At 42.6% G+C, this 15,520-nt stretch overlaps 1 protein-coding gene across 1 annotated transcript in view; it reads left to right on the top strand.

Annotated features, from left to right (window-relative positions):
* LOC126176127 (protein white-like) overlaps positions 1 to 15,520 on the top strand; it is a 297,207-nt gene that overhangs the window by 47,253 nt on the left and 234,434 nt on the right. Inside the window, exon 3 of the mRNA XM_049923264.1 lies at positions 1,279 to 1,350. Coding sequence (XP_049779221.1) covers positions 1,279 to 1,350 — 72 coding nt within the window. The remainder of the gene's footprint in view (positions 1 to 1,278; positions 1,351 to 15,520) is intronic.

Genomic DNA, 15,520 nt, shown 5'->3' with positions numbered 1-15,520 from the left:
CCAAATCCATTCTCAAAGGTGTCTTATGCTCACCACCGTTACAGCGTCTTTTTATAGCAAAGCTGGTTTGTATCTGACAGAGCGCTACTAAAGCCACTCTTCCGCAACAGGCGAAAAATACGGATAGACATCATCCTTGCGATGTAGAAACTCGCCTGCCGACTTTCGTTGATGTTGCACAACTCGTCGGTCTTGCGATTTTTTTCTGTCAGTGTACATGTAACAAACTATTGAGGGCAATAAGGGGTTACAGCTAGTCTGTACCGGAAATTGTAGCTCAATAATACACTATCCCTACCTATAGTAAAGTACCATATGTGGAAAAAGAAACTGTGTTGTCCTTTGCAAGAAGGATGAGATGTTTTTACACTTGTAATTTAATTTAAATGTTTTTGTTTGATGAATCTTCATGCTAATGCCACTGACGCGGTTTCTAGTTACTGGGGAACAGTTACCTATTCGAAAGGCATCCTTTCGGGATTATTGGTGTTAATGTTTATTGCATTTGAGACGTATGCTCATTTTAATAAAAGATGTGTGTAAGCTCTTGCGGCATTAAACGTGCTTTCAAGCCCAATGAAATCTACGAAGAATCATTGTTACTTTCGTTTGCCTTATTTTTTCTATACAAATGGTTCAAATGGCTCTGAGCACTATGCGACGTAACTTGTAAGCTCATCAGTCGCCTAGAACTTAGAACTAATTAAACCTAACTAACCTAAGGACATCACATACATTCATGCCCGGGGCAGGATTCGAACCTGCGACCGTAGCGGTCACGCGGTTCCAGACTGAAGCGCCTTTAACCGCACGGCCACACCGGCCGGCTTTTTCTATACAGTTTGCTACCATCAATTAAGATATCGGAAGGTCATTCGGGGAGACTGGGCCATCTTACTTTTCGATAGTTAGACTAATGTATTAAAGTGAACCGCGGGATGGAGCCCATGGATATGCAAATTTCCTTCCCAGCATTGTCGTATCGAAGCAGGTACTCCATTTCGAATAACCTGTTGGTGTGTGGTAAACTAAACGCAAAACGTTTCTTTGCTAGTTTAACTGAGGACCTTTAAAAGTCTGTCTTGCCACACAGAAACCAACAGAAAGTTAAATAGAATTATTCTTCGTAGAACGTGAATACCAGGAACTCGTATTCATTTTGTCACAATACCAGCTTCCGAAAGGGCAAACCTATTTTTGGAGTGTTTTCTGAATTGTCATATCTTTTGCACATACTTTAATTTCTACTTTAATAGCTTACTCTCTCTTCCGTTTCAGGCTATGCTGCGAATGGACCAAGAAATACCGTATGAGCAGCGCATGCGCAGAGTAACTGAAGTGATATCAGAGGTACGTATGTACAACAAGAGGACTGATAAAATACAATGCTCAATCTGTTGGTGCAGTTCTGCGATTCATGTCGAAGAGCTATACCTAATAAAAATAAACATCGACAATTAACGCACAGTAATATCAAGGCATTGCTAGAAGTATCACTTATCTGGAGGAAACTTTCTCATCCTTAATGCAAAGTCTACGTAGTGTTCATTCAGGGAGTGTAAAATGTTCAAAAATCTGGAGAGAATGCTGATATTTCTTGAGGTATCTGCATTTACACTGTCACATATCCTGAGAGTTGTTGACTTTTTGGAAATACCAAACTGTCTTCTTCCAGACGTTATACTATACAGCAAAAAATGCAACAACAAGTGCAAGCTGCTAGGAATAATCTGTCGCAGGATGCCATTCGGTACCTTTACAATCGTTAGCATGAGGGAATAAATACCAGCGTAGCTGCTGGCGGGGACTACAACCTGTATTGGTGGACATCCTTTACTGTGTCATGTGTGTTTCAATTGTTCTGAATTTGCTATCATATACTCCTTTACATGAAGTAACTGTCGCATAACTTGTCAATAAAATGACCTTATTCTTGATAGTGTTGCATTTTTTCTTTCTAGAAGTATATGAAGCCACTCGAAAACATTAGGAAAATGCTGACGTATACAGTGTGTTTCACAATTTCTATTACAAGCTTCTAGGGTTGTAAGGGGATTTAGTAGATAAAGGGACTTGGAAATATATCGTTTTGGTTTTACTGCGGCAATATTCTGAGTGCTTACATGTAATTTTGTACCAGTTCATTTGCGTATTTTATTCGATGCAAGATTGTGGTTTACTACAGGTGATTCTGATAACTGGTCATTTCTCTGGTTCATACCGTTTAGCACTGCACACTAACATCTTTCTATAGTGTTGCATGCCTGGGAATTAATTTGAGCTGGACGCTAACTCCAGGGCACAATGATCGTTACACGTATATGTGAAAACGGCGATCAGAAGAAGGGAGATTAGAAAAGAAGCCGTGTCGTTTTCGATTGGGAGAGATGTGTTACTGTTCTGAAGAGAGCAGAGGGGACGCAGCAGGGTTACAGCCCTGCCAGCGGTCTCCCTGGTGACGAGGTCGATGAGTCGATGAGAGTCGTCCACAGCTCGTCGTCTAGTGGCTAGCGTCGCTGCCTCTGCATCGCAGGGTCCCGGGTTCGGAATTTTCTCTGCCTGGGGACTGGGTGTTTGAGTTGTCCTCATCATTTTACCGTCATCATTCGTGACAGTGACTAGATTGGATAGTATAAAAAGCTGAACTGTGTGGAAATTGGGAGTTTGTACGGACACTGATGACCGCGCAGTTTGCAACCTCCCCCTCACTTATCGACCTTAATGACAGTGAAAAATTAAACCGCGTGTACCTAATGGAAATTTGGGAAAAGCAATCGTCACCGAAGTTAATCTGTCGGTAAAGAGGTAGGATAGGGTTACATCTAAATGAAAGGAAAAATGCAAATGAAACTGGTGGAAATCAATTTTGAAAAGAGGTAAAGTTAATAAAGAAAGTAAATGTGCGGCCATTACGTTAACAATTAACTAGCGGTAATTAGATATTTGAGATTTGGGGGAAATTACGGTCGCCAGTCCTAAGGACAATTACTATAGTAACTGAAAAAGAAAGGTTATTACACATATAATTAGCACTAGAAGCGTGGCAAATGAAGTTTGACATGTGTAGTGTGAAAACTGAAAGTTTGTCGGAAGTAATAAATTTCGCTACACTCTGACTTAATTTAAGCAAAACAATTAATAAAACCGGGAAATCGAAAGTTAATTTAGTGACTGAAGTTAATAGTGAGCTTTCTTTCTGAAGCACATCGAAATTCAGTAAAATACGGTTAGTCTTGGACTACCTCAACAATCATTTCAAAAGCTACTTGAATCTACGCAATTTAGAAATAAGAGATTTAACTTTGAACTTGAATTAAATGATTCTGAACAATTAACAATAGTAAAATTTAGTACGTACCAAGCTGAGCTGTAGTCACAGGTAAGCTAAAATACGGTAACAAAACTCGCACTCTTAATTTGTGCTTGTGTAATCTAAATATTGTAGCCAGCTATGAATACCTTAACTGAACTTTGAAATTAAAGCAGTGAAATCGAATGATGCTGGCGTTTGAATTTCAATGACACTCGGGTTCATTCCGGAAAAAGATGGGACCCTGCTTGGTAATGCAATTGGGACAATGAGCAACAAAGGTTCATACTACATTGCTGTAATTTAGTTAAGAAAATGGAACAGTTTGAAAAGCTGAGGTCTGCCATGCAGTTCTAAAAACTTTACGTGCTTCCAGTCTTCCTTGTTCGTTGATTGAAGGTTTGAAGCCGTAGATCGAGGAGGTGGCGACAGTCACTCATTGTCGGCCGTCGCTGTTGCAGAAATTGGATGTCGGCGCGTCTTCTTCTCGACACGGTCTCCAGCCGAAACGAGTTCTTGATGTGTGCCAGCTAACGCCTTCCGTCCGTGACGCCATGTCAGAAACTAACATAGCAAGTCGAGCGCAATTACATGCTGCCAAACTCCGAAAGCGCGGCAACTCGCCGGAGCATAACACAACACACCTGCTCAACCACACTACTCCAGCCAGACTCCCCTCTGTCCGTGCTCCATGCGACCGAGTTCATACTACCAAAGATCCTAAACACTTTGGTTCTCCACACGACCTATCGATGTATTCGTTCGATAGCATAGTTTTCCCTAGGCCAGACCCAGCGTATAAATACAAATAATATTCAGAAAACAAAACAATTATAAATCGACATAAATGCATATATATATAAATAGTAAAACAATTACAATATACAAAGACACAAAAGTGTTATATCTTCAGGTAACAAAATAAGGAAGAAAATAGCAGTGCAACAGATGGAAATAGGAGGATATGCATTTCCGGCGTTACGCGTGCCCCACATTGTCTGAGGATGTTCGTGTAACCTAAACAGACGCTGAAAATGTCCCAAAAATTATAAAAAACAGCGGAAATGCATATGCTCAAAACATCAAGAAAATTTAGAATTAGGCTAAGTAACCATAAACCAATTTTTAGACCATAATAATTTAGTGGAGGCACTCCTAATCTTATTCCACTCTGTCATATTACACAAAAGAAAACAGATTGATAACATATTAAAATTCATAGAAAACATAGAAAATGGTTTAGCTATTCAAAAAATCAAAATTCTTAACAGTATCAAGAAGTGTACTACTATTTACAAAATTAATCAGAGTACATGGTCATAAAAAACAGGTATATCAAAATACACAAATTAATAATTAATTACATAGAATACGTATTTTATATACCCTTCTCATAATTAATATTCTCATCATGAGAGTCCACTTAACGCTAAACAAGAAAATAATATACAGCACATCGACAAAAACATAAATATTGACAACAGAAGAAAAACAACTCCGCCTTCCCTACCCGCAAGTGCAAAGAATGCGGACAGCGGTACAAGAGCGACAGCGGCTCCGCCTCGCCAGTATTGTTGCGCCCGCCTGTGCGGCACGCATGATCTCACCCGCCTGTGTAACGGCATTTCCAGAACGTCCGTTTCACTGAATTCTTTCGGAAAAACTCATTCCCGAGTAATCTCAAGGAGTCCATTAACACTATCACAGTGGATATCTCGACGCTGTCCATCATCACACACATATACTAGCCTGAAACTTAAAACAGCATCGAAGTACATCGGCAATGACTAGTAAAACACACATTCATGAAATCTGACAGCTAGTTACAAAAGCATAATTATATTCCTTAATCTACTGTGACTCAGCTGAAAACTTGAACTAGCAGCTTGGATTTTTCAATTGATAAATAATCACTCTCTCTTAAATCATTTAGTAAAAAATTAATTACTTATTAATTACAACTTCTTTAATGTCCTCTTGGTCAGACAAAAGCATGACAATCGCAAATCGTTAAATCTTACACTCTATATTTACATACTGTACAAATTACCCATTCTGTGGTATTAATCAATCCTTGGTAGGTACAATTTCAAGTCTACAATATTCCGTATACCTAATCGTTTTCCAGAGGTTGGATACTCTAAGCAATAAGCATTTGTGTGAGGTATACCAATGACTTTATATGGTCCATTATAAACAAATTTAAATTTAGAGATTTCATTGTCTCTCTCGCTCGATTTCTCATGAGCTTTTACAAGTACTAAGTCTCCGATTGCAAACTTAGCAAAACGCTCTTTAGCGTCGTCACAACGTATACGAGCATCGGCTTTTAGCTTCATTATTTCTCACAAACGATCTTTTTTCACACCAATACTCGGTTTGTCTGGAAACACACTCTCATTCCTCATTATTACTTCATACAGGCCTCGTCTTTGTTCGTGTGTTACGTTTGTCACACCGTCTACAATACTTTCCAATTCACTTTCTACACTATTGTCAATGCCGAGATTCCTCACATTACAGTAGTTCAGATTCATACCTACGTCAATACCATCCGCCCAGTTAACAATATGTATAGGCTGGTATTGCCTATGCACACCGTCTCCTGCCTCGTCAAAACTAACTACTATTGTTTTATCTTGTGACGTACATGTCAAAGTTTTGCTTTCGCAATTAATCACTGCACGGTACTTTAATAGCCAATCTAACCCGGTAATTACTTCCGTAGTTAAGACTGGCACAACGACAAACTCTTGTTCAAATCGTGCCCCACATATTTCGAAGTTGACAAAAATCTGTTTTGTGACCGGTTTACTGGCTTTCCCAGTAGCACCGATAATTTTCACTCCTGTTACTGGCATAACTACGATGCCAGGTCTGTCTTTCAGTAACTCAAATATTTTCCCAGATACAGCACTCAATTCTGCACCAGTGTCAATCAACACGTTTAGTTGTAGGTCATGTATATTAACAGACACTACTATCTGTCTACACTTGTCCTCGGCTGTTTCTTTATTTTCCCACAGTAAATCCTCGTCTATATCCAGGTCATTCCAGAAAAAACCATCTGGCTTTGATCGTAAATCCAGCTTATCTGGCGGCCTTTTCAGCCTCTGTTCACATACAGTTTTAATTTCAACACGTTTGTCCTGAGGCTTAGTCTGTAGCTTCGCCTCCAATACCTGAAAACTTTTCCTGTAACTCGTCAACTAGTGAGTGTTGCTTTGCTATCAGTTCACTAATTGTCACCTTCGTTGATTCCTCTTTGGTCAGATTGATCTCATCTGCCAATCTACCTGGAGGAATGTGCCTAGTAGTATCTGCAATTACTTCCTCTAGATCTGCGCAACCCACACTGCTATCGTCTGACCGTATAATGTCAGCTCTAACCACATACACGCTGTAATCTATGTGCTTTTCTACCAATCGTGTCCGGCTATCGCTAAAATTTTCGTAATCTTTCTCCTTAATACTCTCGCAATGTTTAAACTGGAGGTTTGCGTCGGATGGGTCGGCTACTTCTACCACTATAACTTTCGGTAAAGTCTGCCGGTTAGGGCCAGAACTTTCTATCACTTCACAAATACTCTCCTCCTGTGGGACGAGACGCGGCAAATCCTGCCCGCGCTCCCCATAAACACTTCTCCCGTACAGGCCCCTATAATCTCTTAGTTCGTCGTATAAGCGATCGAACTGCCTTAACCAGACCTCTTCCCTCTCTGCATCCCCTCGCTCAATGACAGACGTGTTATCCGACATCTGTTCTTCTCTCAACAATTGCGAATAATTCTTAAACTCAATCTCCATTTCCGCTGTGGGTATTACAGCTGCCACTTTATGATCGTTTTCCGGAACACTACTTAAATTGTTCTCACTGACAGTGAATGTATTTTCTACTGCCGTGTCTACAGCTGATCTACTGCTTGTGGGCGCACTCCTTTCTCTTAACACTGGCACACTCTCCCACCGTTGAATATTCCATACGGAATTTTCGTGACGACGACACCTGGGTTTTCTCCTGTTATTGGGCCTCCAAAATTTCTCCACGCCCGGTCGGCCCCTCACCGGCGCGGCAGATACGTCCCAGCAGATACGCTCCCCGGATGCTGCTGAGGCGGCTAATCACACCCTCTGACGTTATTACTATTCTGCGAAGCCCGTATCAGGCTAGTATGATACTGGTTTCCGTCATTCCTGTTATTATTTGCATTGTACCAATTGTCATTACGGCCCGAACCACTATTGTTATTGCTGCCAAGATTGCGGTATGCATTATTCCCATAGTTATCGTTGTTGTGGTTGCTGTGGTACCCGTTGTTGTTACCATGGCCTCTACCACTGTCGCGATTATTGCGCCAATTGTCGTCGTCCTCAACTCTTTCCAGGAATTATTTATTGTCCTGTAATTGCTTCCTACGTAGCATTTTGTATCATCTGGAAGCTTCTTATAGAGTTTCCAGACTATTTTGGATTCCGTGCGGCGATCACGCAAATATTCCAACTTGCGGATCCAGCCCTCACAAAACTCCTTCCTCGAGCCGCGCGAATTCGCATCGAAAGGCCTCGATACGACAAATTCGTGCCAGACGCTTTGCTGTTTTTGCTCTGACCAGTATTCAGCCAGAAACAAATTTTTAAACTCGTCAAAAGTCAGGTTCGTAATGTTGAGGTTTAAGCCCCAACGCTTGGCATCACCAACCAACACATCAATAACCGCATTAATTTTTCTCTCATTAGTCCATGATCTGGGTAAAACTCTTTCACAATTTTTAATGAAATCCGTCGGATATATTCCGCCTTTTTTCAAGGGGTCGAACCGCTCCTCTTTCGTCAACAATTCCGAACTATGTGCACAGATTGGCACGTAGTTCTGTTTTTCGTCAAGTTTCTTTTCTAATTCCGACACTCTCGTAATTACTTGGCAAAGTGGTTGTCGCAAGCGTTTCTACTTTCCTTTTTTTCTCTTCGCAGGTATCAGCCTGCTTCGTCACTTTGGTATCTACTTCGGATACTAAAGCCTTTAAAGTTTCCACCTTCTTTTGATCCTCTTTTTTTCACTAATTGAATTTGATCTGTCACCTTATTCTCGATGATCGGAGCAACTGCGTCTCCTACACTTTTCTCGATTCTGTTATTATTTATGCTCGCAATTTCCGCCTGAACGCCTATCATTTCCTGTTTAAGATTACCGATTTCGGTATTAATCACAACAATATCTTCTTTGATTTTATCAACTTTTGTGTCAACAACTCCAACATTGTTGTTAACAACATTAATAACTTTGCTCTGATTGTCTAGCTTCTGTTCAATTATTTCAGACTGAGCTTCTTGCTTGGCAGCCAGAGCTTCTTGCTTGGCAGCTGAGCTTCTTGCTTGGCAGCCTGAGCTTAAATTTCTGCCGATTGACTCTTGATTTCGTTAATCAAAACATTCAATACATTAGTTAAATTCCCGGAAACTACCGGTTTTACTTCCGTAGCGGCTTCCTCTTTAATTGTCCCCCCCCCCCCCCCACCACCCCGTATTCGTCGTCAAGGCATTCAGATTTGATTTTCACTTCCGATTCCGAAACATTTTGTAAAGTTTGGAATTCCATTTCTGCTCTTTGTTGCGTTTCGGCTGTCGCGTCTTTCATGCTAGCCGCCTGCCCCTGAACAATGGGTACCGCAGTGCGCGTTTCCCAATGTTCGTCCGATTGTTCCATATCCAAGTCTACCAAATTTTGGTAATTGTTGCCTTCACTCATTTTAATAATTTTCAATATAAATGCCAAATCTCAAATCTAATTAGCATTCCTCACACTAATATTCTCGCTGACGTATCGACCATTTCGTAACCAGTACTTTGTTACGAGATTTGCACAATGCAAAATTCGTGTCCAGAACAACCTCAAATCCGAAGTGTGTCCTGTCACGGTCGCCACGTTTAACCTCCCCCTCACTTAATGACAGTGAAAAATTAAACTGCGTGTACCTAATGGAAATTTGGGAAAAGCAATCGTCACCGAAGTTAATCTGCCGGTAAAGAGGGAGGAAAGGGTTACATCTAAATGAAAGGAAAAATGCAAATGAAACTGGTGGAAATTAATTTTGAAAAGGGGTAAAGTTAATAAAGAAAGTAAATGTGCGGCCATTACGTTAACAATTAACTAGCGGTAATTAGATATTTGAGATTTGGGGGAAATTACGGTCGCTAGTCCTAAGGACAATTACTATAGTAACTGAAAAAGAAAGGTTATTACACATATAATTAGCACTAGAAGCGTGGCAAATGAAGGTTGACACGTGTACTGTGAAAACTCGAAGTTTGTCGGAAGTAATAAATTTCGCTACACTCTGACTTAATTTAGCAAAAGAATTAATAAAACCGGGAAATCGAAAGTTAATTTAGTGACTGAAGTTAATAGTGAGCTTTCTTTCTGAAGCACATCGAAATTCAGTAAAATATGGTTAGTCTTGGACTACCTCAACAATCATTTCAAAAGCTACTTGAATCTACGCAATTTAGAAATAAGAGATTTAACTTTGAACTAGAGTTAAATGATTCTGAACAATTAACAGTAGTAAAATTTAGTACGTCCCAAGCTGAGCTGCAGTCACAGGTAAGCTAAAATACGGTAACAAAACTCGCACTCTTAATTTGTGCTTGTGTAATCTAAATATTGTAGCCAGCTATGAATACCTTAACTGAACTTTGAAATTAAAGCAGTGAAATCGAATGATTTGAATTTCAACGACACTCGGGTTCATTCCGGAAAAGGAAGGGACCCTGCTTGGTAATGCAATTGGGACAATGAGCAACAAAGGTTCATGCTACGTTGCTGTAATTTAGTTATGAAAATGGAATATTTTGAAAAGCTGAGGTCTGCCATACAGTTCTAAAACTTTCCGTGCTTCCAGTCTTCCTTGTTGGTTAATTGAAGGTTTGAAGCCGTCGATCGAGGAGGTGGCGACAGTCACTCATTGTCGGCCGTCGCTGTTGCAGAAATTGGATGTAGGCGAGCCTCCTTCTCGACACGGTCTCCAGCCGAAACAGGTTCTTGATGTGTGTCAGCTAACGCCTTCCGTCCGCGACGCCATGTCAGAAACTAACAAGTCGAGTGCAATTACATGCTGCCAAACTCCGAAAGCGCGGCAACTCGAGGGAGCGTCACACAACACACCTGCTCAACTGCACTACTCCAGCCAGACTCCCCTCTGCCCGCGCTCCACGCGACCGAATTCATACTACCAAAGATCCTAAACACTCTGGATCTCCACACGACCTATCGATGTATTCGTTCGATAGCATAGTTTTCCCTAGGCCAGACCCAGAGTATAAATACAAATAATATTCACAAAACAAAGCAATTATAAATCGACATATACGCATATGTATATAAATAGTAAAACAATTACAATATACAAAGACACAGAAATGTTATATCTTCAGGTAACAAAATAAGGAAAAAAATTAGCAGTGCGATAGATGGAAATAGGATGAAATGCATTTCCGGCGTTACAAGTTGAGCACCCCCCAAACCAAACATCATTATCATCATCATCATCATCATCATCATCATCATCATCATCTTCGAGGGGAGTCGCACGCCTGCCACTGAAAATTTATCGAAACAGCCAGGTGCTGAAGTCGGGGAAGCAGAGCGATAGCATAGCGCAGGAGAACCAAGATCCTTTTAGTACGAAGGAAAGCGCTGGGGTTCACAGATGTCCTCTCGGGACAAATCAGAGAAGTGAATCTGATTTCCGCAGTCCTTAGTCAGAGGAGTAGTTGTACAGGGTAATATTTTCGACCGTGCACAAAATCTGTGGACTGGTCGATGAGAAGATACGCAACAAAAAAGGTCTAATCAACTTATGTAGAGAAATGGATACACTACTGGCCATTAAAATTGCTACACCAAGAAGAAATGCAGATGATAAGCGGCTATTCATTGGACAAATACACGCCAGAACTGACATGTGATTACATTTTCACGCAATTTGGGTGCATAGATCCTGAGAAATCAGTACCCAGAACAACCACCTCTCGCCGTAATAAAGGTATTGATACGCCTGGGCATTGAGTCAAACAGAGCTTGGATGGCGTGTACAGGTACAGCTGCCCATGCAGCTACAAAACGAAACCACAGTTCATCAAAAATAGTGACTGACGTATTGTGACGAGCCAGTTGCTCGGCCACCACTCACCAGACGTTTTCATTTGGTGAGAGATCTGAAGAATATGCAGGCCAGGACAGCAGTCGAACATTTTTCTGTATCCAGAATGGCCCGTACAGGAACTGCAACATGCGGTCGTGCATTATCCTGCTGAAATGTAGGGTTTCGTAGGGATCGAATGAAGGGTAGAGCCACGTGTCGTAACACATCTGAAATGTAACGTCCACTGTTCAAAGTTCCGTCAGTGCGAACAAGAGGTGACCGAGAAGTGTATCCAATGGCACGCCATACCATCACGCCGGGTGATACGCCAGTATGCCGATGACGAATACACGCTTCCAGTGTGCGTTCACCGCGATGTCGCCAAACACGGATGCGACCATCATGATGTTGTAAACAGAACCTGGATTCATCCGAAAAAATGACGTTTTGCCATTCGTGCATCCAGGTTCGTCGTTGAGTACACCATCGCAGGCGCTCCTGTCTGTGATGCAGCGTCAAGGGTAACCGCAGCCATGGTCTCCGAGCTGATGGTCCATGCTGCTGCAAACGTCGTCGAACTGTTCGTGCAGATGGTTGTTGTCTTGCAAACGTTCCCATCTGTTGACTCAGGGATCGAGACGTAGCTGCACGATCCGTTACAGCCATGCCGATAAGCTGCCTGTCATCTCGACTGATAGTGACACGAGACCATTGGGATCCAGCACGGTGTTCCGTATTACCCTCCTGAACCCACCGATTCCATATTCTGCTAACAGTCATTGAATCTCGACCAACGCGAACTTCAATGTCGCGATACGATAAACCGCAATCACGATAAGCTACAATCCGATCTTTATCAAATTCTGAAACGTGATGGTACGCATTTCTCCTCCTTACACGAGGCATCACAACAACGTTTCACCAGGCAACGCTGGTCAACTGTTGTGTGTGTATGAAAAATCGGTTGGAAACTTTCCTCATGTCAGCACGTTGTTGGTGTTGCCACTGGCGCCAACCTTTAGCGAATGCTCTGAAAAGCTAATCATTTGCATATCACAGCATCTTCTTCCTGTCTGTTAAATTTCGCGTCTGTAGCACGTCATCTTCGTGGTATGGAAATTTTAATGGACAGTAGTGTAATTTCCATGATAGGGACCGTTTATTTAATCATACTTTGTTAAAGAGAAAGCGGTCTAATATACATTGTACCATGTAGACACATTTACAGTGTACATGGTTTCCTCCAAGGGTGTGGTACTTTTCCTCATACGTCACGCCCCAGCGCCGTCACCTGTCATATCAATTGGCAATGTATTGTCCAGTTCACTCCTCTTGCTGACTCACCTTCTGGTGGATGTGATACAGTGTTGCACACAATGGTTCCATATTAGAACCGAGAGCTTGCCGAGGTGCTGTTTACTTGCGGGAAAGAAAACATGGGGAAATGACAACGGGCGGCGGGCAGAAAGGTTGTCTCAGGAGACCTATCCCTACCGAAAACAACCACAGGATTCACTGTTTGCAACAGTGTTTCGCCGTTTATCTGAGACAGTCTCGTTCCAGGAAGCAGGAAATCACGAAAGGCGTACCCGAAATGTTTGGATCCAAAACTTGGCGGAAAATGTGATTAACACTGTGTAAGGTGACCGCTGTGTCAGTACCACGCATATGGTCCGCGAGTATAGGGTGATCCAGACGAGGGTGTGGATCATTCTCCATGACACTTGTTTCTACCCTTATCAATTACTGCGAGTTCAGGACTTACTGGAGACAGAATTTACACATCGGGAGCAGTTTTGTCACTGGTTTCCTCACCAGTCAACCACGATTCCGGAATTTGTGTCATCCATCCTATTCACAGGTGACGCCACCCTAACGCGGAGTGGTATCTTCCAGTTTGGTAACAGTCATCTGTGAGATAGTAGGCAAAACCCGCATAGTACGGTGACAGCGAATCATCAGCATCGGTGCAAGCGGAATGTGTAGGCCGCGATATTTGGCAACAGTATTTTGGGACCAGTCTTCCTTCCACGTCGCCTAACAGGCCGGAAATATCGGCGTTTCTTGCGGGTGACTTTGCCTGCCCTGTTGGAACAAGTGTCATTGATGATTGGAAGGGTTATGTGTCTGCTACATGATGGAGCTCCAGTCCACTTTGCCATTAATGTCCCGGACGAACCTCAGTGGTGTCTTCACTGGTCGATGGATCGGACGAGGGAGTCCAGGAGCATAGCCTGTACGTCCACTGGATCTCAACCCATGCTATTTTTGGTTATGGGGCTGTCTCAAAATATCGTGCATGCAGAGCCCATTCCAGACATTGGAGCAGCGTATTCATGCTGCCTTTGTTCGGATGCAGCCTGGCAGATTTGAACGTGTGAGGTACAACATGCTGCGCGCGCATGCGTCGAGGGACATGGAAACCATTTTCAACCGTAACCGCAACTGTGGCTGAATGGTGCAGCGATTATTAGACCGCAGTCTCTGCAAAAATGTATGATTGAATAAATGGTCTCTAGGATGGAAACCATGCCTTACTGGACGTAAGTTTGGTCCTCTCATCGATCAATTCTTAGAGTTTGTACACGGTGGAAAACATCACCCTGTACAACGTTCAAGACCAGTGTTCTATATGGAGTATGAACTGCAGGCGATTGGCTGGCAGCTTCATGATTTATGGCGTAGGAGGGACCGCTTTTGCGAAGGGGACGGGTGTTCGTTGCAGGGAGCACATACAGAGACGCCACATGTCTTGCTGGAAATTGGTATACGGCGTGCAAAGCGACATTCCTGCAGGTATCGAATGAGGAGCATCGCCCGGGGGGGAACTTCGAGACTTCTCTAACAAGAGCGTCAGAATTTGAAGAATTTGCCAAGTGTCGATTTCGCCCCTAGGAGCACGTCGTTTCTCTGTAAGCAGTGTGACGATTCTTTGCTCCTACGTGAGGACTGAGGCATGCTGAAGTGCTTGTTTACTAACGAATACTTGAGTAGATTTTCTGTTTCTGGTTTTTGAGCAAACGGAAACACTGACTTGTGGTCTGTGTGGTACATTCTCTGCCCGGCGACCAGTGACACCGACCAGATTGACGCTGCAGTACCACTCCTCCCAGAACGGTAATCGGTGATATACGCGTCACGGCTCAACAGATAGAGATGAAATCTTATTAAATATGTTGCGTCCGATTTACGTCTTCTTTGAGCTGTTTACTGTCAGTACCAGTCAGGGTTGATGTTTTCCGTTAATCACTATCAGCCAAGTTAGTGTATCCGTCTAATAAACAGAGGCGTGATTTTGAAGAAAGTAACAGTTCTCCCAAATAAGCTTAATGTCAGGGTCACTTCCAGTTCCCTCACTTCACGGTAGATAACGAACTCGGAAGAGGGCACCATCGTCCGTCGCTGACATGACACACCATTTTCCTCTGATTACAACAAAGGCTGCAAAAAACTGGAACGTTCGCAACTAGGAGGGTTGACTGCAGGGTGCTCCACGCATGAGTCGCTTTCTTGGCCCTGAACAGGGTGTCCTTCGTCACCTCAAGAAGATTACCCGAAACATGGCCCATGCCTTGGAGACAGAGGTCAGTGGCCTTGGTCTCTGCTGTGAGACTACTATGAAGAGCGAGATTTTGAAGTGATCTGATATTAAAATACATTTTAAATCCAAATGATACATTTTCAGACATTGCTTTCTTATCAAAATTTTGTCTGCTAAGGCTCCTCTATAACCCCTAGATGCCTATAATAGAAGTTGTGCAGTATGCATAAAATCGTTTTAGGTGTCAGTGTTCAGTGGGGTAGGCAAGGCTCCTAATGGGAAAGTGCGTCTTAAACAATGAAAATAGCGTAAGTAATACGGCTCGAATTTTTGTAAAAGCATGTAGATGTATTCACATGTCTTCTTCGACCTCCGAAATCGTCCGATTTCAGTATTAATAAGTACTGTTAAGTTATATGACACTGTGAATGTATGCTTTCCCGGCGTATACAGCTGGCGAAGAGTTCTCGGGCTTCCAGCCGGGTGGCGGTGTCTTCAAACTGCGACGTTTCGACGAGTGACATACTC

Source organism: Schistocerca cancellata, chromosome 3, assembly GCF_023864275.1.
Source record: "Schistocerca cancellata isolate TAMUIC-IGC-003103 chromosome 3, iqSchCanc2.1, whole genome shotgun sequence".
NCBI classification, from domain to species: Eukaryota; Metazoa; Arthropoda; class Insecta; order Orthoptera; family Acrididae; genus Schistocerca; species Schistocerca cancellata.
The sequence above is the reverse complement of the archived record's forward strand: the minus strand, read 5'-3'. Positions and strand labels throughout refer to the sequence as shown.